Source organism: Coturnix japonica, chromosome 19, assembly GCF_054131305.1.
Source record: "Coturnix japonica strain WE chromosome 19, WE-NBRP24, whole genome shotgun sequence".
Taxonomy (NCBI): Eukaryota; Metazoa; Chordata; class Aves; order Galliformes; family Phasianidae; genus Coturnix; species Coturnix japonica.
Genome location: NC_140681.1, coordinates 13,149,296 through 13,176,108, shown reverse-complemented (window position 1 = coordinate 13,176,108; position 26,813 = coordinate 13,149,296). Strand labels below are relative to the sequence as shown.

Here is a 26,813-nt window from a genome sequence, read left to right as displayed (position 1 = left end):
CTGGGAAGTGACTCAGTGTTTTGATGAGAGCAACTGAACAGACGTGAGTTTGGGTTTGGTTATTGGCAGGTCCTCTTCCCCCCCCCACCCCCCCAAGGGGTCTGAATATGAAGGAAAAGTCAAAGGAATACGAAATCCCAGCCAGATAATTTCAACCTTTAAAAGCAAGACACAGAAACCAGTTTTGCAAAACACCGAGTCTATATTTACATCCACATGTAATAATATACTCAACTAAAGTGAAATACATTATAAATTAAATGAGTAATGTGTTCCTACTGCTTGACAACTTCCGGTTTCAACAATTAAAACAAAATGGAATGAAATAAATACACAGAAAGAGAAAAAAAATCAACAATTTGTACCTCTCTGTATGAACTGTTACCTCCAAAGAATCATACAAAACCAGTAGTATCCCAATAGTTAATACTGATGGGCAAAGTGTATTCTGAAGTACAGGGCTATGCTGCCATGAAATAGTCTTCGTGGCCATTTTTCTACTTAACCCTCAAGATCTCTACCAAAATAAAAAATCTTGAAGGAAACTGTACCAGCATGAAGAGAGATTAAAAACATCTTAGGCCTTTTTACTTAAACATCTTAGCACAGCCCCGTACGTGTTTTAACCACAGAACCTTGGTAAGGTACACAGACGAAAGTTACAGCATGCATTCTATAAGACTCATTGGAAAGATCACGCAAAAAAATAGATTAACCATTTTCCAAGTGAATCAGTCTTCAAAAAATAGGCTATAAAAGTGCAAAACTAGGAAAACAAATCTAGATTATGTACATATGGCTCAGCTTATGAACAGAAGAAAGGTAAATAGTGTACAATTTCCTGATACACAGCACTTCATTACATTGCCAGTTTACAGAAACGTTAAAATTAGGTCCCACGTTCAGGAAGTAAGACATATAACTGGAACATCTCAAGTTGCATAATGAAAAAACAAGAGTTTCTAGGTTTTGCTATTTTACATTTTGCTACTTGAGGGAAGAGAGCAAAACAAGCAGTGCAAATTTTCTTTTTGTTGTTTTAGTAAAATATATGGAAGTCAAAGCCAGATACAGAAGAAACGAACTCTATACAACAGGCTTTATGAGAAGCAACTAGGAATGAAGGTCAAAACACACAACAGTTCTGCTTTACTGGCTGGTAACTGGCCGTCTTCCCTTTACAAAAAATAAACTGCATGTGCATTAGAAAAAACTCTTGTCTTCACAAAAAAATAGAAGGAGATATTCTCCCATTAACAGTTTATTCCTTACTCTGTTTAAACACCCAGCAGATGCTAAAAACCAACATTAAGAAGCTTTCAAGCAGAGAGTCAAGCAGGCTAGACCATAGCCACATCCCTTTTGGAAGTCTGTGGATCCTGTATTCATATTGCAAGCCTGTTTGTGACTTTACAGTTTGGACAAAGGTGCAAAGTAGTTTTCCTCTAAATGTGGTTTAGTAGAAAACTAAACGTTCCAAACATTTAGATTAGTATCGTGTCTCATACAAGTCCTACGTGGTTTTTGTTGGTTTTTTGTTGTTTTTTTTTTTTTTTTGCTATTGAGGTTCATTTAAGAAACTTCTCTGAACAACAGCAACCAATGCCAAACCAAGAATCCAACCGTATTCCAGGAACACCACACTGACAGACTCAAACGTCAAGTATTGCCTCATCCATGCTTTGGAAAGAAGCTGGAAACAACTCCAGAAGGAGAGATCCCTGCTCTTCTGGAAGTACACATTAAGATCTTAACATATGCAAGGCAGATCAGCATAATGTCAGCACCACTGCTTTGATGTTCACAACATTTATAAACTGGACAGTTTCAGACAGTTTATTTGGAAGTTATTTTGAGAAACTAACATAGTTAAACAGGAAAAACAACATATGAGAAACTTTCACCTTTATGAAAAAGGAGCATTAAACCAACAGGATTTCAACTTCTGCATTTACAGTTTACCTGAGGTGCAAGGACTATATATTCTTTCAAAGAAACTCTTTTCAGCAGCGCTCAAGTATGTAAAAATATAATTCCTACCTAATATTTGGTCAATTAATTCTAATGAAAAATACTCCAAGTCAACGTCAAGACATACATTCCCCACACACCTTCATAACCCAATTGTTTAGACTACCTTTTATGGCTATTTGGTATTAAATGTTAACAGAACCAATATTATAGAACTGTAGTGTTTTTATATACAGTACAATCACAGCTTAGTTCAGTAGCTTTCACCATTCACTTTCCTCAAGGGATGAACTGCAGGTATAACTCCACAGAACATGCACTCGTGTCCTTAAGACCTAGAACAAATCAAAAAATAGGGTTTTGTATAGGACTAGAAAATAGCATAACACTCTGGGACAAGGCATCCTTAAAAGAGAAGATAATCTTCACCGTTGTATGAATGCATTTGGAAATTATTATTGCCATATGCAGTCTATCCTGTATTTCATAGCAAATTAAAACTGGCAATCAAGTCTCCTTTTGAACACTCAAACTCCAGGCAGAAATACAGGCAGAAAATTGAGTTAGCTTTTTTTTTTTTCTTCTAAGAAAAAATGCAGAACCAGGCAAAAACTACTTAGTGGGGGACAATAAAAGCAGTAAGATTAGAAGACTATCAAGAAATAAAGCAAAGCATTTTAAAAGCTGTCAGCTAGAGGTCAAACAGCTCCACTCCCCTGATATGTAAAAATGTATTTAGGAAAGTCTGCACACTGGTCCAGGTGCTGCAGCATTCAAGAGGTATCTGCTTAAATTTCAACAAGGAAAATGATCCGTGGCTCCGGTTCAGAAAGAGCATACGGATATATTTATTTATAGACTTATTCACTGCTTATCTCCTTAGCAGCTAAGAATGTTGTGAACACAATGGAATTGTGAAGTTCTGAGATTCAGATACAAACTGAAGAGATGAAGCACAAAAATTCAGCACACCAGGCTAATTCTTTTCACTTGACTTGTTTCCCTTAAGAGGCTACACCCATCCCTCAGTCAAACAAAGAAAAAGCTATTTGGAACAACCTCACCAACACACAAAGATAAAGTGTCAAGGAGCTATCAGGAATCCCTTACTTCTCTATGAAGTCTTGTTAGAGGCTGCCCTCGAAATCTTCAGAAGTCATAAAATGAGTAATGCCTCCGTTTTCAGGAAGAACTGACCATCACAACGTCTCAAGGACTAGCAGAGGATTCACAAACTACGATAACAGGCACATCCTCTCATTTTTAGTTCCCCACCCCCATATACTGACACAAGGGGAAAGCCCCTTGGTGAACACTTCCCACTAGCATTGTATCTAATTAGTATATTTATCTTTTTTTAAGAACCTCACTTTCTTTTAGGAAAGAAGCATCTATGCTTTTTTCTATATTCAGTGCACAGAGTACACCATTACCAATATTCAAAATAACTAATGCTATACCAATATTTGCGTCACTTTCTAAAAGGGAGAGTTTGCATTTTCAGATGCTCTGGCTCAGACATTGATTACCTCCCATCACACTTATGCAGCACCGTTTGATGTTCTGAGCACATAATGCAATATTTGAGTAACAATTAGTTCAAAAGGTTTGGTTACCGTTTCTCCTGAAGTCAATGATCAAGTCTTCTTGTCACTTGGTCGAAAGCGTGCATTGCCAATGAAACTCTCATAACTTCGCTTTTGCAGCACACTGCTAGATAAGTGTTGGTATGACACTGATCTTTTCCCTGACGAAAATAAATTTAGAGGAGTTAAATTATTTCCTGATGTTCTAATAGGTCAGACATTCAACTAGAAGCAGTTCTATGTCAGCACCCAGAACACAACTCACAAGTAAGGCTCAAGGTGGACAGCTATTCCTTGTCCTCTTAGAAGTTATAGGAAACACAGGATCCCAAACCAGAACAAGGAGAAAAGCTGTAATTTAAGAACCTTGTTCTAAGCTGTTTGCATGCACATATCATGCCAGGGTTTGCTCATATAATGTGCAAGAGATCTCTGCTCAATTCATCTTACAGTGGGGTTCACTTTAAGTGAATACCTCATATCATATGATACCTACATATTCATTTCCTGCATTCCTGCATTTGTTTGAAAGTAGAACTTAATGGAAGACAGGTATACTACATTATTACCTTGATAGCCCATGCAGATATGTAGAATTTGTAACCCCTTAAAAAATGTTAACATACATACATGAATAACTTTGTTAAGCAGTTCTCAATGTAGTAGACTGGTAGCTTCATATTTACTCACAATCATTCATTCAGATTTATATACATGAAATCAATGCCTGTTCCAAACCAAGCCTGTGTGGCTTAAGTAAGCAGTCAAAAACTACTTCACAGAATGAAGGAAAAGTCAAGGATCATTTTCCCTCCCAAGATACAAAAAGCCCAACTACCATCTATATTCCATGAAAGCTTTAAATGCAGCATTGAAAAAAACCTAGCAAGCTTTAATTAAATTAAAATGGCGAAGCTAAATTAATATTTCAACAGAATCTACAAAGCCATTGGAGTGTGTCATGAGCAATTGTCTTTAATTTGCAGTCTCTGCCAGATCAATCAGCCAACAGGTTATCCTTGATAGCATGCTGCCATTGCAAAGGCAAGTAATTTGAAAATAACACAAACTGAGTGGTTTCAGAACGTTTCTGTCTCTTCAGGGCAATATAGAGTGGCACAGCTTACAAGCAGTAATAGAAGGCATCATGCTTTAATCAAGCTTGCCAAGTGGAACATATTCTCATGACAACTTGATCCAGCATTTAACATGCAACATAACATGTTCATAGGACCTAAATAATGTTGCAATAAGCACACAGATCCTTAGAGAAAGATTTCTGACATGTTCTTATAATATCACCAAGGTTGATCAAGACTACAGAAACATGTAGTAAACCGCATATATTACCAAGTACCTCCTCAGAATTGCAACTCAGGCAAAAAAAATATGCCTCCAACCATATTAAAAGTCTAATGCTGAGAATTGCCTTGCCTTTACCTTCTCAAAATCATCAAGATTTGGTTTCATTCACATACTTCGGGCAGAATGGTTGGAAAGCTGGGCAATTAGCCTTAAAAGCCTATGTTTTATTGCACAAGGTGCTTCTTGAAGTTTTTAAGGAAACCCCTATCAAAAGGGTCTTGTTTCACAAGTCTTTTCAACATCAGTAACAGCCATGAAAAGGTGCTTTGAGATGGCACTGCATAACCAGCAATGAAACCTTTATTTCTATGACAATTATACTGTCTAATAACTGTAGGCATAGCTTCAAGCGCTCTAGATCACAAGAAACAATGACTATAATTTTGATTACAAGCTGCTGTCTCCAAGCTCGTACTGTAAAAGAGGAAGAAGTCTACCACAGATTTTTCTGGCTGACAGGTGAAGCTTTCAGAAGAACAACAACGTGGATTCCAATGAAGTCAGTGTTTAAAAATGGTATTGCAGCAGCTGCCAATTCCACAAGCTAACCTCTCTGAGAGTGATGGCAGGAGAAGAGTATTTCTCTATTCTCAAGATAATGCTGGAGAGAAGCAAGATACTGATGTACCAAGTCCAGTCCTTGAGGGTACAGACTTGTCAAGACAACCAAAGCTACAAGTTTTTATTTTCCCCTTCTTATTTTAACTAAAATTAACATGTTTTCATACAGTATCAAGAGAATTCTCTATAAAATCCTGAATGTTCTCTCTGCTCATCAGGTAGCCATGTCATGAAGCACAAGTCCTTAATCAGTTGACTCGTATGCAAACTAGCATTCTGTTTAGTCCGTAAGGACTCCACTAAGCAATGAGAGCACACATTAAATTCTTAGCAGATAGTAGCATTCTGCCAGGCTTTTTATCAGTGATTATCTATATATTCCACAACTGCACAAATGACTTCTGCACCCAGATAAGAAACAGTATTTCATCCCCTTGGATCCCTAGGAATACCAAGAGGCAGCAGTAACATTTGTCCTTGTGCCTGTCCCTGTGTATTCTGTGTGTTACATGTTCCTCAAGGCAACTAATGGCACAGGTCATCTGACACAGATGACGCTTGACAAAACTAGGAATTAACGCTTTCACAACTGTTTCAGTAAGTCAGATATGATCCAAGCTTTGCCTTTCCCAGCCTGGAAGCAGAGCTTGAGCACTTGCCTTCATTTTTCCATAACTCACTAATAAGCCCACAACCTTCATATACACAGATAACAGAATGGAGTAGGTGAACAGACTCTTCACCATGTATCAAAATGCAGGTTTAGTATATTTGACTTTGCTCTAATCTAAAGCAACATAACTCTGCTTGTTACTACAGAAGTGATCTTGTTGTTTCTAGAGAATGGAAATACTCAGAGTTTACTTGATACCTTCAGACTACACGAGCATTCATCTGCATACTATTCATTCTTACAACAGAATCTTCTTTTACATTTAAAATCCAGGCACTGACTGTACCTGACAACATGTTTAACAGTGTTTTATTTTCTCTATTATTTTATTGTAGCTGTGCATTTATTATTTCATACACCTTTCTTCACAAAGATCAAAGACACCTAACTGAGCTAGGATAGAGATACAGTACCTTCTACTGTAGAGCTGGTGACTTGGCCATTGCTAGATCCACAAGAACTGTAAAGTGATCCAGAGCTATATGGCTCGTAAGGTTTGAGGACAGTCAGTACTTTAGGAGGATCAGCATCATCCGAATTCAGAAGCCCTTGTTTGGTTGGCAAAACAGAAGATGCAGGTTTGGTGCGAGAACATTCCTGAGGTAGCAGATTTGCATATCTGTTTGCAACACGAAATCTGCTCGTTTCATATCTTCTGTAATTAGCCACTGCACAGTCACTTTGTTCAATAACTGCCACACTATGTTTCATTCTTTTAGATGACGTTTCACCATATTCTAGATTTGCATTGCCCACAGATTTATTACAAAGATAGTCTCTTCCTCGATGACAAGACCAAGCAGATTCGTTTAGGTGAGAGTCAAGAGCCCCATTCATACTGCTGCTTACTACACCAGATTGGGACATTGTGACATTCAGAGCTTTCATTTTAGATTCAGCTCTTTTCACTCTGTCCAATACTGGAGAGATGCTGGAACTGGAGTGCATTTCTTGCTGAGGTTGTCTATAATTATTTGCCTGAGCTCCAATATTAGCTTGCTGTTTATGAAACTTGAGGTTACTCGGGGCTGTGCTGCTTGAATCAGCCATTGCATAAAGAGGGACTTTGTTCTGGGGAGGGTGACACTGCTTGGATTTGCCCGTTTGCAACAGTCTTTGTGGAATAGATGGGGAAGCCTTACTCTTATTAGGATTAAAAGACAGAGGAAGCACATCTTTACCAAGCAGAGCGGGAGGGCATCCAGTGCGTCTGGCTTTGGCTAGAGCCTTGTTTCTATACCCATTTTTGTTAACGGTGTCAGGATTGTATTTGTGCATCAGCCTCTGGTGCATCATTAGGACTTCCGGGTAGAATGTTCTGTAAGTACAGAATGGGCAGGAGCTGGGTACTAGGCCTCTAGTAGTTGAAACCACTGAACATTCTTGTGAAGTCCCAACAGATAAGTTCAAGGGCATTTCTTGAGCATCCACCATATGTTTGTGTTTGGAGTTCTCACAGCACTCTCGTACATCAGTTGTATTTTTTCCATCCTTAAAAGCACAAACATACTGGACGTCATCTCCCTCTGATTCCACAGAAGCCTCTCTCTCTCTTTTATGCGAAGCACTGGGCTGAACTTCCTTTGTTTCCTTCTCAGACTTTAGTTTTTCCAAGTAAGGAGTGGACACGTTCTCATGCAATTGAGTCAAACTGTTACAAACGGAACGTTTGATCGATTCCCTAGAATCATTTTTCATTCTTACAAGGATCGTGCTGCCTGTTGCATTATTCAAGGACAGGATTTCCTTTTGCTGCTTTGTGGGTGGGCAGCCCTCAGCATCTTTGGCACCATCAAAAAGCCTCTTCAAATTTTTGGTTTCTTGAGCACCATCAGCAACCAGAAAGAGCTCCGTCTCCTGGCTCTGCAATGAAGCTTTGCTGTCACCTTTCGCATCTGCTGCATTATCAGCTTGCCTGTCCTTGTGGTGCCTCTCTAAATGATACCTCAATGAAGTTTTCTGTGCTGCTGCATACTCACAGAATTCACATTTGTACGGTTTTTCACCTGAAACAAAGTTTTATCAGTAAGTTTGATATAATTTGAAGTCTTGAGTACAATTAAAAACAAGGAGATAATCCAGACTTTAGAACAATAAAATAGATTTGTTTCTTCCCCCTTTCCCACCATCTTAAACCCCAGACTCTAAATCATGTAAAACTGTTTAACTGCTTTTGCTAACTACAGTGACATCTTCTGGTTATGAAGAAGATAGTTCCCTATGCAGAGTGGTATCTCTGGTGCAGCCGTGGGTCAGCTCCAAAAACTGCATACGTAGCCCTTGATCATACTGCAGGTATGCTATTCAACAACACAGACATCACAGTACTATAAATAGAGCTGTTTAAAAGAAACCCTAATAGAAGTACAATGAGTTTGCTTGGCTACAGACAAGTTTAACTGAAGAATACACAGCTCAGGCACCAGCAACTAGCAAATATAATACTTGGAAGTATTTCTGTGTTTTTCAGTGTAGGAAAAACAACAATACTTATTTTAAACCTTAAAATTCTAAGAACACAATATAATTTGCCCCAAAGAGATTTTCACTTAGGTCTACAATGCATCCCTTTTCAGATCTTTTTCCCAGTATTAAGAGCAATCTTCATTTCTAACATCAATAATTTTGAAGGCAATTTTTGTTTTACTTAACCAAAACCAAACACCCCATCCGAGCGGACTCATCACTTTCTTCCCCTCCCATAAAGCTGAAGCCCATTTACCTGTATGAGTTCTGAGATGAATATTGAGGTAATAATTTGAGCGAAAATACTTTCCACAATAGCTGCATTCTCGGGAGGCTCCAAGATTTTTAACTTTTGCTCTTTCCAAAACATCTTCATTTTTATCTTTGAGAGAAAATACAGCTACATTATGAAGAGCAAATGCAAGTCTGTAGTCCCTTTCAAGACCAAAAGCAACTATCTTAACTGTCTGTATTAAGCAAAAAGCACAAAAGGAAATACATTGCCAACTCCTGCAATCTGCAAGCGTCTTTGGTTCTGCACTGATGTACACTCAGAAAGTAAAATGGTTTAAAAGGTTTCCAGCTGTGTCAAGTACCACTGTGGTTAGTGACTGAAAGGAAGCAGCCCCACAGAATAAACGATGTAAAAATAGGCCTCAAAGAAAAAAAAAAAAAAAACAACATCTAATTCTGTAATAACCTACAAGAAACCACGGGCGAATGGCCTAAAAGAAAAACTCGTATCTGTTAAAACCTGTATTCTTATCTTAAAGGAGACTGCTTGAATAGCAGGGTTACTTGGACTGTAAACCTGCCCCGAGCACCATGGCACAACACAGGATGTTGTCCTGCAGAAGGAAGGTAGAGAGGATGCCTGATTATTTCCTTTATTGTAACATTAAGTCTGCACTAATCAGTGAAGTGTCATGCCCAGAAGCAGCAGCTTGGCTTTAAGAAGTAATCTTTCACTACAACTGGGAACGCTTAAGCTCTGACAAACAGGAGCGTGGCAGGGGTTGTTCTGTGAAGCACGTGGCTCGAGGAACTAATTCAGATAAACTGAAGTGTAAATGAAAGCGATTGCCACTGGAGGGCGGCATGCACAGCTTAATGTCTAACAAAGGGAGAAAGCTCACTCACAAGACACCATTCAAATCAACGTCTTGATGTTTTTACAACTCAAACTGCCAAAGAAGTCAACTTGAGTAAAATATCCATGTCAAAGCTAACTAGAATGCTACAGTGGGAAAATAAAGGAGGAAACGTTTTACTTAACTAAGATGTTAGAAACATGATAGACAGCTTAAAATGATTTTCCAAAGTTACTATGCATTGGAAAGTTTCCATACTGGAAATGCTAAGCATGGCTAAACTGCGGCCAAGAGCAGCCAGAGCAGTTTTAAACAAACAGATAATGTCTCAATAAGCATGACTCAGCATCTCACAATGAAAGCTGTTGTCGTTTCGGATAAGGCGCTGTGAAACAAAACAAGCAAGCTAACATTAGGTAATATATTTTTTTTCCTTTGTTATTGGAGGCAACATTAAGGGCAGCACATTACCAGAAACAGCAAACTCAGTCTTGTGTGCCAGGACATTCTGTACGTTGTCTTTTCTAGCGATTATGCAAGTGTCTGCTCCTTAAATGCAGGCTTGAAGCATGTCACACACAGCAGTGCTACATCAGCTGCATGTCTTCCTGCTATCCTGTTTTGTCCCCAGACATGCAAACTTTATCAATTAAGGAATCATTCAACATTGGTATCACATTTTTCTAAGGCAATGTGAGGTTCAGCATTAACCCTGGGTAACATACACTTTATCTGTTCTATCAGAGAAGAGGAGCTAAGTATATTCCTCTTGCATACACAGTATACCATTATGTACATCCTTAAACAACTAATTTAAAGCTGCTGCTCCTGACACTTGGCCTGCCAGGTTGGACACCATTCAAAGGAAACACACAACCCACGGATGGGTAGAAAAACCTTGGGACCCTCCCAGCCACTGATTCTGAGCACTGGACATTTTTCTGCTTTTCCTTATAAGATGCAGAATCAAGTGGGAAACATACAGTGACTTGTTCAGAAACACTACCTTTAAAAACATGTGCTGTACAGGGACACAGTGAATATGCAGTATACCCAGTACAAGTATGTGTCTTGGTGGGGGGATCCCATTATTTCTAGACAGATTATTATTGAAAGTATTTCAGTAATTCCAGAAACCCAAACCACCACTGCCAGAAGGCCCAACACAGCTTCAAAGACCTGAAAATACTTGTGTCAGAACATTTATCTCCTTTTCTTATTCTTCCTCTCCTTTCCCCTTTTCTCACCATATTATTTCATATTTCCTATGTAAGTTTATGAAAAATGTCACCAAGACAGACTATGCATTTTTGGCTTTAGGCAGTTCCCAAACAGTAACAGCTATTTCAATCTCATTCCTCAAAAATTCTGCTCACCTAAATTTATTGTTTCTGGAAGTCCATCTTCAGACCCATCTTCAGATCCTCCTTCCACTCGTTCTACTGTTCCATTTTCATCTAGGCTTATTATATCAGTACAGCACGACCTTGAAGCAGCTGAAGTCTCCCCATCTGTCCTCCTGTCTCTCTTATGCACTCTAGAATGAAGGACTAGCTGGTGGTATGTTCTAAAGGCTTTGCCACACTCTGAACAGTGTGTTGGTTTCTCTTTGTTCTGGGACAATTTTGAATCCATCTCCATAGAAGGCACTTCAGTGTTGGGATGTTTCAATTTGTGTCGGTATAAGTTACTATTCCCTGTATAACTTCCATTTTTATTTACTTTTGACTTCCCTGTAGATTCAGTCTGGCTGCCTTTATTTGCATTCCAAATTTCACCAAGTTCTTCTTTATCAGAACATGAGTCATCATTGTCTGTACTTCCTTCTTGTCCTGATTCTTTAGTTTGGCCGTGGCCAACTGCAACTTTACCTTTGGTAGCCAGCTGCCATGCTTGATACGTGTTGAACGGATCCAGCTCAGCAATCCATTTCACGGGTTTTTTGTCATTTTCCGGAACCACTTTTGGTCTTAAGTTCAAAAATCGTAAAAACTCTTCTCTTTGAGATGTTTCTTCTACATTGGGATCATCAGTCACCTGGGGGCTTTCGCCATTGGGTGCAGATTCTTTGGTGTGCACTTTACTGTGCTCAAGTAGAGTTTCTTTATTGAGAAATAGGAAGCCACAAACCATACAAATTTTGTAAGGTGATGTTACATTTTCAGTTATATGCTCCTGCACCACCTCATTTATTGTGATGGGGCTTTCAGAACCTTGTTGAAGCTTGTTTCTAGAACCAGGCTTTCCAGTATGTGTTCTCATGTGATTTTTGAGGAACCATGGCTCTTTAAATCTTCTTCCACACACATTACACCAATATGTGAAAGAATCTTTATGCTTTTTCATATGTGCTTCAACATCAAAAGCCTCATCAAATGTTTGTCCACAAACTTCACAACTGAGTTCTTCACTGTCCTTTTCATTGTTTGGAGAAGGCAAATTTGTTCTTACTTGACATTTATCCAGAGGACTGAGATACTCTGCTTCAACACGCAGGACAGCTGGTTCACAGAGAGTAGGCCTATGCTGAGTTAAAACGTGCTTCCCAAGTTCTTCTGGATGTTTAAAGGTCTCATCACAGAACATGCAGTCCAGAGGCATACATCCTTCAGCTTGCATGAGAAATTTTTCTTGCAAGCTTTTGTAAGAAATGGTATTTGTTCCTTTTATTGTCATAGAGGCATCGTTGTTCTCCATCTGTGCACCAACAGTACTGGCTATTCCATCCAGTCCATCCATGTATGCCAAGAGAGGCTGAGTTGGCATGTTTCCTGCGTTCTGTTCTCTATTACGTGTTTTTAATGCAAGGTTTCAGTTCTTTGGGGGATGTTCACTGATCACAATAAGGACACTTGTAAAGTTCTCCAACATGTGCTTGCAAGTCTGCAAAGCTCAAAGTCCTCTGCCAGGGAAAAGACTTTTTTCCAGGAGCAAAAGATTATTTCTTCTCCATTTTTACCTGTGTTAACACATCACTCAAAGTGCATCCACTGGTTCCCTCAGTGACACAAATGAGGTTTATTGAACTATTTCTTCTGATTTTTCAAGTCTGCAGAAACAGTCAGTTGCACTTAGTTTTTCTGTACAAAAACTTAAAATAGTTGCATTGGACAAAACGTACTCGAGGGCAAGTTCAGAGCCACAAAGAACTCCAGCACCTGAAGGAGAGAGAAAGCAACCCGTGAGACTTTTCAAAAGGAGATATTACCTCCCAAATAAAGAAAACTGTTGATTGCTGGAAAGCACAGGAGGCATTTGTTACTAAGCATCAGTGAGGGACAACTAGAAGACAGTCCAGTGATTTCCTACATACCACAGTAGAAATAAACAGCTGTCTTAAACATTCCTCTGTTCCATTAGTTGGGCTACTGCTTTAAGACTGCTATATAATAGCAATACTTCAATAACTATTCTAAACTTGCTCTTACCTAGCTGCATAAAACTGCTCAAACCATATTTCAGTATGTACACCAACTGAAATCCTATCCAAGCCAAAGTAACCTTCCAAAACTTGTGAAACCAGAATTTAGAGCCACAGTAAAACTTTGTTTGTTCAGTAATGGCTGCTGAACAAAATCCCTTCTTCCTCCCACCCCAAGACTAGCGAGCTTGGAATTAGCACTCACAGTTCTAGTACAAAATAAGCATTAAGTACAAATCCTTCTATTAAGAACTTTGTTAATACCACCACTCAGAGCCATTAATATCCACAGATTTACAATCTCCGTCACAATTAGATCATCCCAAAGTCTGAAACAGTTTAATGATAGTGTTCCTTGGGCAGTAGTTTAGTATTAAAAAAAAATCATCCAAGAGGCCAACTATTACACTTCCAAAGGAAATGCTTCCCATTTCAAACTGCATGCAACACCAAATGTGTGTTTGATTATACTCCAAAATGAAAGTTTAGCGTTCCATAAGTTTTAAGGGGGCTGTGATATTGTTAATTACAAGTACCTTTAAATTTTTTGAACTCACAAGAATTAAGAAGTTCACCAGCAGCAATTAATTGCTGCCACTCTTGTAGGGCAGAGAAATTAATAGCTTTGGAGTTCAGGATTCCACTTAATCAAATGTTGGTGTAAGGGAAAGATTTACCAGAGTCCCACATGCTCACATAAACGGAATGGGAAACATCCGCAGACAAAATCTTCCCAAACACAACTATCTAATCAGAAGAATGCATTCAGAACTTGACTCCAGCCTCAGACTTTCACTAATTATTCTGTAAGCAAAGCTGGTCAACTACCCACGTCAGCTGAATTAACAAGTCTCAAAACAAAATGTGCTCTATGGCTCACATAATAGAAGACAGTATTAGCAAAGTATGTTTTTAGAATTCTATTTTCCTGTTACCTTACTTAAGGGGAAATAGAAACATTTCATTTCAGCCAGTGAAAAGATAACCATTCCAAACAGATCATGTAATAGATCAGGCTACAAACAGTTGGAGCAGGCAAAGACACTGCACTACTGTGGTCCCAGCCAAGGTTACCTGCCCCAGCTTTTCCTGACAGCACTCCTATTCAGACAACAAGTAAGGTCTTCAGTTATTAAATTTCACTTCAGTTTAGGGGAACTCAGCAAAACATTGCCAGGAATAGTAGACAGAACACCTCAAAAACATCCTCTCACTACTCTGTGCCCCAGTCCTAGGAATATTCTTTGGTTTCAAACTCGAAGTCAGCTTCTTTTCCTACCATCATACTAACAAAAGAAAATCCTGAAGCCTATAATAAAGAATATATTATATATATGTGTGTGTGTGTGTCAATTGCCAGTACAGTTGCCAGCTGATTGTATTCATCTTTTCCTTACACCAGAAATCAATATTCTTGTTGTCCAGTCATCTAACCAAGGGCTAGACAACAATTCATTTGAGTACCAGGAAACCAGTGGCCCCTTCTGGCTTCTTAAAGCTCAAAAGACTATGCCAAAGGCTCACAGCACGTCACAAGTCAACAGGAAGAACAGAGAGAACTGGGTGGAAGGGTAGGGAGTGGAAGGGGGACCGAGCCACCGGCTGATGGGAGGGCAACAGCAGAACCTGAATTTGCTGCAGCCAAAACATCTCTTCACCAACCAGAGCCTTTATTCCCATTTTTTGGTTGTTGTTTCTTTAATCATTGTCATGATTAACACTTCCTCTTTTCATAAGGACTCCAAACTCTTTTGTAGCAGGCAGATTCAGCCTGTGGTATGACACATCTGAATTGCTTCTGCTGCAGCCTTTGCTCTTGCCTTATCCTTTCAGTCAGTTTTAGCTTTCTGGCTTCCACTCACCATTAAATAGGCAGGTGGAGAAGCTATAACAAAAGTTTGAAGCTGAAGTATTCAAAAAGCTTACCTTTTTCATAAAGTATAAGGAAAAACATATCAAAGGGCACTGCTTAGCATGTTTTCATGTTCCAACTTGCTGTTTTGTTCCATTTCTACCGTAGTTTTAAGAGGTATTTTTGCACAACAGGATAACATGCTGCAGCACAGCTTATGTGCCTAAATGGTGGCTATATGCCTGAAAATAATTTATTTGCAAACTAAAATGAACAGCTACTTTTGAAAGATTCCTAATTGCCTCTAAGGAATAACTAGGCAAAATTGTAGAAGTGAGCTTAGAGAGTTTAACATATCTACTTTTGCCTACACAGGTACATATTCTGCAGTAGTAGATAAGGATCATACCCCACAAAGGTCACAGGCACTACTGGGAAGGAAGTGTCCCCAATCCCACGCGCTGAATTGCTGAGATCCATCAGTTACACCCTCACTCCTGCCTGAGAACACAGCAACTGCCACCCAGCTACACCCCCCACCCTGCAGTATTATGACATAAATGCACAGAGCAACAGTAGAGATGTCACTGTGGAGAGAACACAGATGAAGGACATCAGAAATCCACATCATCTCCCACCCTACGAGGAGCAATATTTCAGCATTCAGGAAAGAGATGAGCAGAGAAGTTGGTCTATTTCAACTTTGATCATTTCAATGCATCAAAGCAGAAAAATTACTTAGCTGTCTAAAAAAACAAAACCAAACAAACCTGTCCTCACAACTACATGTATAAACACCCAGCATACAGCTGGCACATGGATCACGAGAAGAGTTTTACAGAACTGTGTGTCCAAATTTATTGAGTATCGATAGACTTTAATAAACCCTTTGTAGAATCGTTCCATGGCACTCCGAAGCTGAGCACACACCCACCAACCTCTGCTGGCTGCTGAATGCTTTCCAGGCTTCTGCTGTATTTCATAGGGGGGTCTGAGCAGTTGTGAAGGTCTGGTCACAGCTCACCCTCTAGGCAGCACTGCAAAGCAGAGCAAGATATTCCTGGCCTGAAACCTAAAAGGCCCATCCGCAGTTCAGGCAACTATTTTTCTTGGAAATGCTATTCTGTACTAGAGATAATATCTATGGATTTAAAAAGAAAATCTTGCAGGTAGAATTTCTGAAGGAATCTGCAAATGCATCTAGATACTACTATTAATGTCAGAAAGCAAACTGGAAAACTGTAGTCTTATTTCATACTTCACTGTGATTAGACAAATAGCTCTCTGAAGCAGGGCACAATTTTATACTCACTGTTTAAACAAGCTAATGTATGCTTAAACTATAAACCAAGTGTGTGCCCTAGGATTTTACCCATTATTTAAAGAGAAAACAACCTTCCTAGTGAAGATAGCATTATACCTTGGACCTGAGGACCAAAAGTGCTGATCAATTACATTCCTGGTCTTCAGAACGCTGTAGGTACCAGTAAAACAGCAAGAGTTGCTACAGTTCTGCATTGGGAAAGCAGACAACCTGTAGTTCGGAAGAGCACTGTAACTACTTTGCCAGAATAGAGACTTTCAGGCATAAAAATAAAAACAAAAAACAATCACAAACAAATACACTGTATCTGGGGCAGCTTCTGTCATCTTTCACTTTCAGGAGACAAAAAGGGAGGGACAAAAAGAACAGGACAACACCAGTATTAGACAGCCGGAGACCTGAAGCAAAACAGCAGACTAAAACAGGAAACGCTTCCTTCCAACATCTGAAGAGAAAGCTGTAAGTTTGCCACAGATTAACCTTTAAGTTGAAAATAGAGGATGACTCTCTCTCCACATTTCAGTGAGTTCACATTCAGCCTTCTGACTTCCCTCTCCACCATTTGCAGACAATAACGGGCATCCCCAGCAGTAATAATGGAGATCCCACCTTGCTCCGTGCTCCTGGATACCTCCCCTGTGGGGTCACTACCAAAAGTGACAGCTCTTCCCAACTAAGAGCACTACCTGCTGAACTCCATCCTTCCAGCAGCCCAGAGTACTGTGCAAGCTGTAGTTCACTAAAGTCGTATTTGACCATGTGGTCTTTAATCAAATACTTCAACGTGTCTGCAGCAATATCCATCATATTTATGAACACCACAAAACGTATATAAAACATTGAACTCAACAGATGAGAAGGTTTTGTTTTCATCATGGCTGCCATACAACCTGACAACCACACCAAAAAGCTGCTGCATATAAATAGATTATTAGAACAGACTAAGTTTTAATTAAGTGCCCGTAGAGAAGTTTAATTTACTTTCATTAAATTACACAACTGAAGACTACATGTTTCAGTCTGAAAGATTTCTTTGGGAAATGACCTATCAGTAGTAATTTTATTGCATTTCTACTTCCTGCATTTCAAAATTTCCATGAATATGTAATAAAAATTCTAGACACACCTTTCTGAGAATAGCAAAGTCCAACCATTGAACTTCTTGCTTCAGACACCACAGAGCACTGGGACTGAGAGCTGCGTAGCAGGTAGCAGGAAAAACAACTACACCTCGCTAGTTGGTTGCTGGCAGAAATAACAGTTGTTCAACTGTAAAAGCTAACTGGAACAATTACAGAAGTTCAACTAGTTCCTGCAACAGTTTCTTAAAAACAGAAGTGAGAAAACTAGAAGAGAGTTACAACTAAGTGATAAGTTACTTTTGTACATCCTACACAAGAAGTGCCCAGACTGCTACCCCAGCAACCCCATAACAGACCCCCTAACCCATTCTGCAGAATAGTTGCTCCCATTCTGCCTTGAGAACACACACAAACCAATTAACAGCACTTTCTCTTTACTGAGACACCCCCACATTGCCTGCAAATAAAAAACACCTTAGAGGGATTATTTATTTCAGCTGGGAAAAACTACATTCAGAGGCAATACTGACCATGGAATAGCTCGTGCATAACTACATCAGACTGCTCCTTTTTAAAGGAAAAACTAAGTCCAGGCTTGCTTATTTCATTTAGCTCTTATTCCCTCTCTCAGTGCACAGTGAAGTCAGTTCCACCACACCTGGCATGCACAGAGGATATTAGGTAGAAATCCCATCCCCGTGTGGCTACTAGCAATATTCAAGAGCTACAGACTCTGGAGATAGTGCCTGCAGAGTCCTGTGATGTCCACAGAACCCAGCAGTGACAACAGGTGCCAAGCGTTCACATCTATGTTTCATCACAACACAAAGCAAGAAGTCACTGTGAGGTCCTAATTCACCCACTGCTTCCAAACCTTAGTCAAATGACCAGATACACAACATTTCAAGCTTGATTCTTCAAGTCTTTGGACTTGTATACATCAAACAAACAATATCCTTCAGGTATTTCCTAAGAAAGGCACATCACATCTCACACAGTCCCTTTCTTTCCCATCCCAATTTAAGGGACAGCAGCCCCAAAACATAGGGAATACATTATTTGCATCATAGACTGAGATCTTATTTATTCCTGAGAGAGTACCAATGCCCACCTGCAAGTGACCTGAGCTGAGCACTGGAAAGCCATAACACTGGCATAGAAAACTTCATTTTGCAGAACAGTGGTAGTCAGCTTTTGTTCATAACACTATAGGAAGCCAGTAATGTATTCTATGTTACTGTGTGTCCTGTTGCCTTCCAGGGAAGGGAAGAGCTACTCCCTTTGACATTCTGACTGTAAATCATTTAACAACTTCCCAGTTCACCTCCATTTTAACAGAGTAGCACGAATGTACCTAATGTAGCTTCCCATCCACATTTTTTTTTTCTGCCATGTGTTGCAATAGAAAAATCTTCTATTAAGAAGTTTGTTAATAGTTCATTCTGATAAAGAACTAGCATGAGAACTTTTAAAGGAAATGGAGATCTAGGGGGAGGAAGAGAGTTGGTTTGTTTCAGTTGCAGGAAAAGATCAAAACAAAGATGTTCAGGTTGAAAGGAGAACATAAAAGATGACCCCAAATAGGAATTTCCACTCCCTAAATGCTGCACATCCTTAAGGCCCCTTGTTAGTCTTCATCTTTCAGGCCCGAAGTTTTCAAAGTTATTCTAAACCTTAATTCTTAGAGAGGCTTTCTGAGTTTATCATTTCACCCTCTAAAGGAGAGGCTATTTTGTTTCCCTTCAGTTACAGATCCTTGCAATGCAACTGCAGAGTTTTCCAACACAGCGGAGATGAGACAATTCATAAAAGCAGATCTGAAGAAACAGACATAAGCCAGAATGCAGGAGTGTTATTATGCAGGCACTTCTCCACACACACTTCAGAAAGATTTTGTATTAAAGCTCTTTTGTAGTCAGATAAGACAGACAAATATGCAAATCAATTTCCTCCAGGAATTTAATTACCAGTGGAAAATAACTAGCAGTTAATAGTGAACAATATTAGGAAAACTCCCTCCCCCCTTTTCAGACATCTATACTGATAGAAACAAAGGATATCCTTTCTCTAAAAAACCTTTTCCTGCAGTCCCCTTTTCTTTAAGGCTATATGTCTGCTTTGGCAGGGGATGGATAAGATGTACATGTCTCCTCAGTGAACTGAATGCCTCTTCCACCAAAAGATGTAATTATTCCTTTTTAAAGCAGAAAACATATAAGCTCGCATCACTTTGCACATGTTTTTCCTCCACTGAGCAAGAGTAAATATAAAAGAGACTAATTCTTGGCATGAAAGGAGGAAGTGCTACAAGTAAGTGCTGACTTTTAAAGTTCAGCAGGACCGATCCAACAGATTTTTCCAGATTTTTCCCTTTCTCCCCCCACTCTGAGTAGGAGAGAATTTCTCAGGGACCGCAAAACCAAAACTGACTGTAGACACTAAGAAGCAGCCAACACCTGTTGTGGAAAGGCTGAAAGACAAGAGCAATCCTATTCCAAGTAAGTCTGGGACAAGTTTCACCACTGCTACAAGATGATGCAACTTCATTAAATCAAGAAGTTACGTGCACTTAAACTGGCAGTGACCCCTTACCTGACAAAACAGTTTATTGTTCTCTCCACAACAGGTAAAGACTCTTCACTAAGAGAGTGATATATTTTTGCTGTTGAATCAGTTTCACCTTACATAAACTGCCTTATGTTCAGTCTTGGTTTCCATTTGAAAGAAGATATTTTCAGAGGCCTTAACAGCAAATTAGATTGTTCTTCCTCTCCCTCCCCTCTCAGCCCCCCCCACCACCTTTTGGCAAGAGGGATGTTAGATCTCTCCAACAGCCACCACTACAAAGAAGTGGTAAACTTGGAGTTTACCAAATTAGACTTAATTTCTTATTACTCAAGAGGCAGGAGTTCCTCTGTAGCAATTATGGGGAAGTTGCATCCCTTTGGGCAGCATAAGTGAAATAACAGGAAAAGAGATTCTTCACTATTCCTGAATTGGAGAGAAGAGTTCGCTTTGTTTGGGATATTCATCTTCCCTCGCCTTCTCACCTGATTTCAACTCTGAATCCAACTCTTACCAACACAGTGGTGCACTGGCAGAAAAAGCAGCAGCTTCCTATCCCACCCCTCTGCAGAGCAGTGACTTTGAAGTTGTCACTTTCAAACATATCCACAATTATGTATTGGCAGAAATCAGTCCTGAAAGATGGAAAAATGCACACAGTCTGGTGGAAAGACATTTACTTCTACTAAGTCCTTCCCTGGCCTCAAATCTGAAGATACAAAAATAGCAATGCATTTGAAATACACATTTCTTCCATGAAGGTGGGAGTTCTTCCAGAAACCAGTGCCAATTGATGGAGATTCAAACAGTTTTAATTGCCTGGTACTACCTTAATTATCCTGCAGTAGTGGACTGGAGGGACACATGTGATGACCAACACATGGCTTCAGAGTGACAAACTATCCTAGGAAGCAAAGCCAGCATCTACAAGAAATGGACCTCTCCAGAGAGAGGAAATAGGCAAAATTTCTGTACGCTTTGCTTTCATAGCAGGTTAGAAACAAACATTAGAGCTAAACAGAAGTCGTGGCTTCTCTGGACCAATTTTATATCCATTCTCCTACTGGTATTACACCCCATAGTCTTTGAAGCACATCTAGTTTGCTTCTTCCTATCTACACAGCAGAAAGAAGCTGACCTAAGTCTTCACTTCATCAGCCTCATCTACTTCTGCAATGAAGTGTAAGCACAAGGGCCTTCATCTCCCTTAGGTAGTTTATGTCAGAAGCAAACTACACTACACTCTTACACAGAAAAATGCAAGTATGCTTATTGCACATAAACAAATTCATACTTGGATATTTTCAGTTGCATAAAAACTCTATAGAGGGTTTTTTAAACTCTGTCTTTCCTTACTCTAAAGTGCAAAAAATCCCTATCCAGACAATTATTCACTTACTCTTGGATGAGTTTCTGCTCAGATCTTGAAGTCTCACTGCACTACATAGATTTTCCTGTGAATTCTAACCACGTTTCCTCTTGTACTTTCTTTTGAAATTCTCAGTGCAGTCAGATAAACAATTCAAACTTCTGCAATGAACTCAGACACTGTGCACACAAACAAGTATGTCTCAGATTTTTGACTTATACCTCGTTTTCCTCAGCACCTCCATTGGTTTACTAAGAAGTTCTACGTCTCTCCTGTTACAACACATGGTTTGTCCTGTCCTCCCTCCCCCACCCCAATAGAAAGAAAAAAAATACAAAAGAAGAGGAAGAATCACAAAAGCAACTAATCCATGAACTATAAGTTATAAACCTTTGACTTTGGTCAGAGCATGACAGTAGAAATTTCAATATAGTTTCCTCCTCTTTGGCAGAAGAATCAAAAACAATAAAAGCAATAAAACAAGATTATTTGGGAATTCCCCTGAAAAAGTTAAAAACAACCAAACCTTTGGGAGAGTAGCCTTAATTTTGGAGGTAGATGAGAAAATAGGCAAAGTTCGCTTAGCAAGGCTTTGTGTTTGTTTTTTAATTAAAACACAACCCAGTGAGGATCTTACATAGTTTGGTCATATCCTTTTCCTTACTTTTGTCTTCAGTTGCAAATCTCCCGTGGTATGAGTCACATCTCTCTCCAAGCCTGCATTGCATACAGTAGGCAGCACAATCCCCTGCCCGTATTAACGCACCAGAAAGAAAAACTCTTCTCAACTTTTTTTTTGTTACTAAAGTTACCTTAAAAAGGAGGGTCAAGGGTCAGCAGAAATGACCCAGAGCCTGTTAAAAGTCAGTAACAGTTTGAAATAAATGCAATTATGAGATGTGGAAAGAATATCTTACTGGAATGCTGATGTTCTAAATCCAGAGTCTCAAAAATAAGAGGGCTGAGCTGGCAAATGGCAGCCCTGCTGCAACCGAAATGCACTATCTTGCTATATTTAAAGACAATACCTCAACAGTTAAGTATTGGAACATTTTAAGTGAGATAAATAAGCATAAGACACAGGCAAATATCCTCGGTTATTTAATCATCCTGAAAGCAGCGTGGAAGTGTGAGGGGGAGTTCAAAGGTCAAACTCTTCTTTCAGCTGCTTGCAAAGAAAAGAAAGCTTAGCCCATTTTACCTTAGGGAAGGGAAGGGGGGCCGGGGCTGTTCTTTCCATATGCCAGTACTAGTTACACATTTCATAACACAGGAAAGAGGGAGTGTATTTACATATACAGTGCATGGAATCTTTTACTAGGACAATGAATTCCATATCAAGATCCAGGTTGAAAGAGTTGGGACAAAAGAGTCCCAAAGAACAAAGGGAAGTTAAAATTTACTTAGCATTTCCCCAAAGCTACAGGGGGAGGAAAAAAATTAAAATCTGAGAGTTTGTAATTAAGAGCTTATTGTAATCACCATTTTGAAAGTCAAGTGAAACCTCACAGTTCCCTTTTGAAATTACTTCCCCCAAACACGGTGCTAACTGAGAACCCCGCTCACTTAAAACGTGATACTAATCTATCACTGCAGCTCTAAATGGAAGCACACAGTGAGGAGAAGATACTTTCTGAAGGTTACAAGTACTCGAAAGGAATTTTTAAATGTGATCTCATGAAAGGGGAAACCAAAATGAAGTAACCTTTTGTAAGACAGCCTGACAAAGGTTTATTAGCTTCCTCTTCCTAACCCCCACCCTACATCTTGTTCCTCCCCCCCCCAGCTGCTACCTAAACAAAGAAAGACATATTCCCTTAAAATGAAGGGGGAAAAAAAAAGCCCTCTAATCCAAAGCCTGGGAGCCATTCTGTAAAGACTACTTAATGTGAAACTTTGTTTACAAGATACAAATATAGCCCTCTCACCACATTCAAAACCAGAAAACATCCACTTATTTAAAGAAATACTTTTGCTATTTTGATCAGCGAGAATGTAGGTACTCATTTTAAATTTAAATTGAGCTCAATAGTGCCATGTGAACGCTTTAAATTCATGTATGATATGCACTGTTTGAGAATGTTTAAACAAAGGAAGTAGGAAAAGCCTCAAAATACACAGTAAAACTTAATGACTTCAATTTAAAAATACATACTGATTGCAGCACGTCGGATTATTCTCCTCTGCTCACAGGCAGCCTTCAGAAAAGGGTGAGCGCAGGCAGTGGAGTAATTTGTCCCACTGGAAATTCTGTATAAAACATCTACCTAAAATAAACAAGGCTTCGCAGCAAGAATCGTCAACTGCCATTAAGGACACACCTTAAAGTTCTTACCACACAGTAACTGAACAAGTACAAACTAGTGGTGACTGCTCGCTACTTTTGTCTGAAAAGTTAATGAGATCAATTCATCCCTCACTATCAGATCTTAAGATAGTTTTCCTAAAAAGGCAAGAGACAAACAACCCCCAAAGACGAATAGCCAGCACTGGGTGCCCGATGTGTTATCAGAACGCCCGAGGTTCTTGTAAATACGCATATAAATATTAACATTTAAACCTGACACCACCTAATACTAGAAGGTAAAACGCTGAGAACGCTGCTGCTCGGGTACTGGAAGGCAGCTGTTGTTCCCCTGCCTTTTCTTTTGTTGTGCTTAATCTCATGTCAAGTCATTCAACCAACTCCAAAGCGATGAAGACATAATTGAACAACCTTAACTAAAAGCTGATCTACTGTTCTTAAATAGCTCCAGATATCGTTTAACGATTCGAGAGGACGCAGATATTTTAAAGGAACCTATAGAATTGAAATGGGCAACTCTGGTGCATGCAGAAGAGTTGCCTGGCTGCGGGCCAAGCCAATCAATAATCACTGTAATAACCGCGTTTCTGAAGTTATTCTCTTTTCCTATTCATCACTCCGAAAACTTAAAAGGCAGCATTTCCAAACGGTGCTAATCTCCAGCACGACCTGCTAAGATGTGAACCCCAGACTCTTCTCACACAATTACAGTAGTGCTCATTTTCAAAGCCATGGCAGGAAGGTTAGCGATCACAAAGGCACATTCCTGCCACAGATCCTAAAATATTGACTCTGTTACAGAACTAGTTAAAGGGGAAGAAAAAAAAACACCTCCTCCACCCTTCCCCTCCGCCCTCCCCCTGCCAAAGAATGCAGCTTATCCTACTTATTTCAAACCGTCCTTCTGCATTATCCAAGGAAACGCTTAAACCTCAGTGTGGACATCACAAATTAAAGTCTTAGCCGTATTCCCAAACCTACAGTAAATAAGAGCTCCTAAGAGCAATAAAACATGGCGTTAAAGCATTTGCAAGCCATTGTCATAGCACCGAGCTCCGATACCTTTGCAGACACAAAACCAGCCCCCCCCAGCACGAGCATGGAAGCACTGGTCAGCAAGTCAATGCCTGCTATTCAACTTGTAGTCAGGCGTTTGAGTTCTGTGTCTTCCAGATCATATCACTGCCGCGTTTCAGGGCCTAATAAAACGTGAAGAATGATATGTTCTCTTTCTAACCGCATTTGAAACTGCGTTATTTCCCTCTCCTCTTTTTCACGCATTCTTACAAAAACTTCCTTTTTCACATACTTCTATAAGAAAACATCTCACTGCACCTCCTGCAGTTCCTATTTCTATTTTCGATTTTCACTCTGTGCTTCTGCTGCTGCCTCCCCCTCAAACCCACCGCTGGAAACTGGGGTAAGTTTGAAAGCTCTCAAGGTCATTCCAGAAACAACAACAGAAAAATGCTGTTGCCTTTAAAAAAAAAAATAAAGAAAGAAAAAAAAGAAAAACAACAAAAAAAACCCACCTTTAAGCACACAAAACCCCCAGCCTAAACCCTTTTCAAATCCAAACGCCTTTCATCAGCAGATCAATAACACAGCATAAAGATTTTTGTTCGCCACCACTTCAAAACTATTACGCTCCAATTCAAGATACTTACAGGAGTCACAGCACGTTTGGGGGTGGCTCATTAGAGCACAGAGCTCACTCTGCTGCAGGTTTCTGTGTGGGGAACAAACAAAAACCCCACACCCAGAACAGAAAGTCCGGTGGGTATCACGGAACAGAGTGAAATTCAATCCGCAGATATCCCACAATTTTATTGTCCTCGCTTGGCAACGTCTTTTGTTGCTCCAGAAGTCAGTTGGAGCTTATTTATTTATTTCCCAAACTTCCTATTCCCCCCTCGAAGATCAGTAAATAAGACGAGAAACGCGATGCCAAGACACGATCGTGGCTCAGCCTTCAGAGGAGGGAGGCAAACAACACAAAAAAAGCTGGCAGAACGGATCAATAAACTTTTCCTTCCCTTCCCCCCCCCCCACCCGCCCCACGAGCCACTTACTACAGAGCCTTCATCCAGGCACATCTCGGCTCACAAAGGAGCTCAGCTCCGCTCTCTCCCCTCACCCCCAGCTCGGTGGGGCCAGGTATGGGGTCGGAGGGGAACACCTGAACGGGGAGCGGCTCGTTACCTGCTGCTGCTCCGCCAAAGGAGGGGCCAGGCCGCTCACCTGCCCCCCGCTGCCCCCGCCCTTCCTCCTCCTCCTCCTCCTCCTCCTCCTCCTCCTCAGCCCCCCCCCCAGGGCCGGGACGGCGCCCGCGGCCTCACACTCGTGGGCCCCGGCAGCCACACGGCTCCCTCAGGTGCCGCCGCGTGAGGGGAATGAGGAGGAAGGGGGAAGGGGGGGGGGGGGGGGCTGGGGAATGGAAGGAGGAGGGGGAAGCCGACCCTCAGACCTCCCTCACCTGTGCCTGAGCCGCCTCCCCGGCCGGCATGCTGAGGTGGGGCAGGAGGGAGGAGGGAAGCGAGGGGCGGCCGCCCGCGGTGCCGCCGTAGCCCGGACTCGGCGGCGCTGGCTCTCGGGGCACTGTTTGTAAACCGCTCCCGCCGCAGCTGTTGCTCGGGCAGCCCCCGCGGAACGCCCCGCCCCGCGGCCGACAGCTCCGCCCCGTGCCCCGGCCCGGCCCTGCACGCCCCCTCCCGGCGGGGCTCGGCGGGGTGGGCCGCTGCTCGGGGCCGTTGGGCCGTGCGATGTCCCGCCGGTATCGGCCTTTGTATGGCGGAGATGGCGGTGTGCCGCACCGGCACGGAATGAGGGGCCGTCGCCGCTTTGCACATGTAGATAGGCCGCGGGAGCCTCTTTGTGGGTCCTCCAGGGATGAAACGGGCTGAGGGAGCCCCGAGAGCCGCTCAGTGGTGCACAGTACTACACCTGGTGATAAATAGATATCACAGCAATAAACTAAATCCTCACACATACCTGTTATAGCACATGGAGGAAGCTCCGTGACATGAGGCGAGATGGAGAAAATGGCGGCGTGCGGCTGCTGTGGTGGATGGGGCAGCAGCAGCTCGAGTGCCCTGAACAAAACAAGCACAGCCCAGCAGTCCATGTCCTGTGCTGCCCTGACAGCCATAAGCACTCAGCTCTTCAGCACTGTTACTTCTCTA

General features: G+C 40.9%; 1 protein-coding gene across 12 annotated transcripts; it reads right to left on the bottom strand.

The window, feature by feature from the left end:
* Positions 1-182: 182 nt before the first annotated feature.
* Positions 183-26,275, bottom strand: ZNF217 (zinc finger protein 217). 12 transcript variants are annotated; one of them, XM_085519826.1, is made up of 8 exons: positions 26,108-26,275; positions 25,704-25,810; positions 25,299-25,360; positions 11,090-12,871; positions 8,879-9,022; positions 6,570-8,162; positions 3,588-3,718; positions 183-2,306 (listed from the first exon to the last, which is right to left on the bottom strand). In XM_085519826.1, the coding sequence occupies exons 4-7, from the start codon at positions 12,477-12,479 to the stop codon at positions 3,609-3,611; spliced, it is 3,237 nt and encodes a 1,078-aa protein (XP_085375952.1). In that variant the 5' UTR covers positions 12,480-12,871; positions 25,299-25,360; positions 25,704-25,810; positions 26,108-26,275; the 3' UTR covers positions 183-2,306; positions 3,588-3,608. The 12 variants fall into 12 exon arrangements, with proteins under 12 accessions (XP_085375952.1, XP_085375948.1, XP_085375954.1 ...); XM_085519822.1 differs by lacking the exon at positions 25,299-25,360; XM_085519828.1 differs by lacking the exon at positions 25,299-25,360 and having other exon boundaries at positions 8,879-9,004.
* Between the last annotated feature and the right edge of the window lie 538 nt (positions 26,276-26,813).

Excerpts from the sequence above, each read along its gene's own strand:
- ZNF217 (XM_085519826.1), bottom strand. The coding sequence starts at position 12,479 with ATGCCAACTCAGCCTCTCTTGGCATACATGGATGGACTGGATGGAATA. Across the intron at positions 9,023-11,089 it reads TCCAGAAACAATAAATTTAG|CTGTATTTTCTCTCAAAGAT; the intron begins GTGAGCAGAATT and ends TTCATAATGTAG. Across the intron at positions 8,163-8,878 it reads TCATCTCAGAACTCATACAG|GTGAAAAACCGTACAAATGT; the intron begins GTAAATGGGCTT and ends ACTTTGTTTCAG.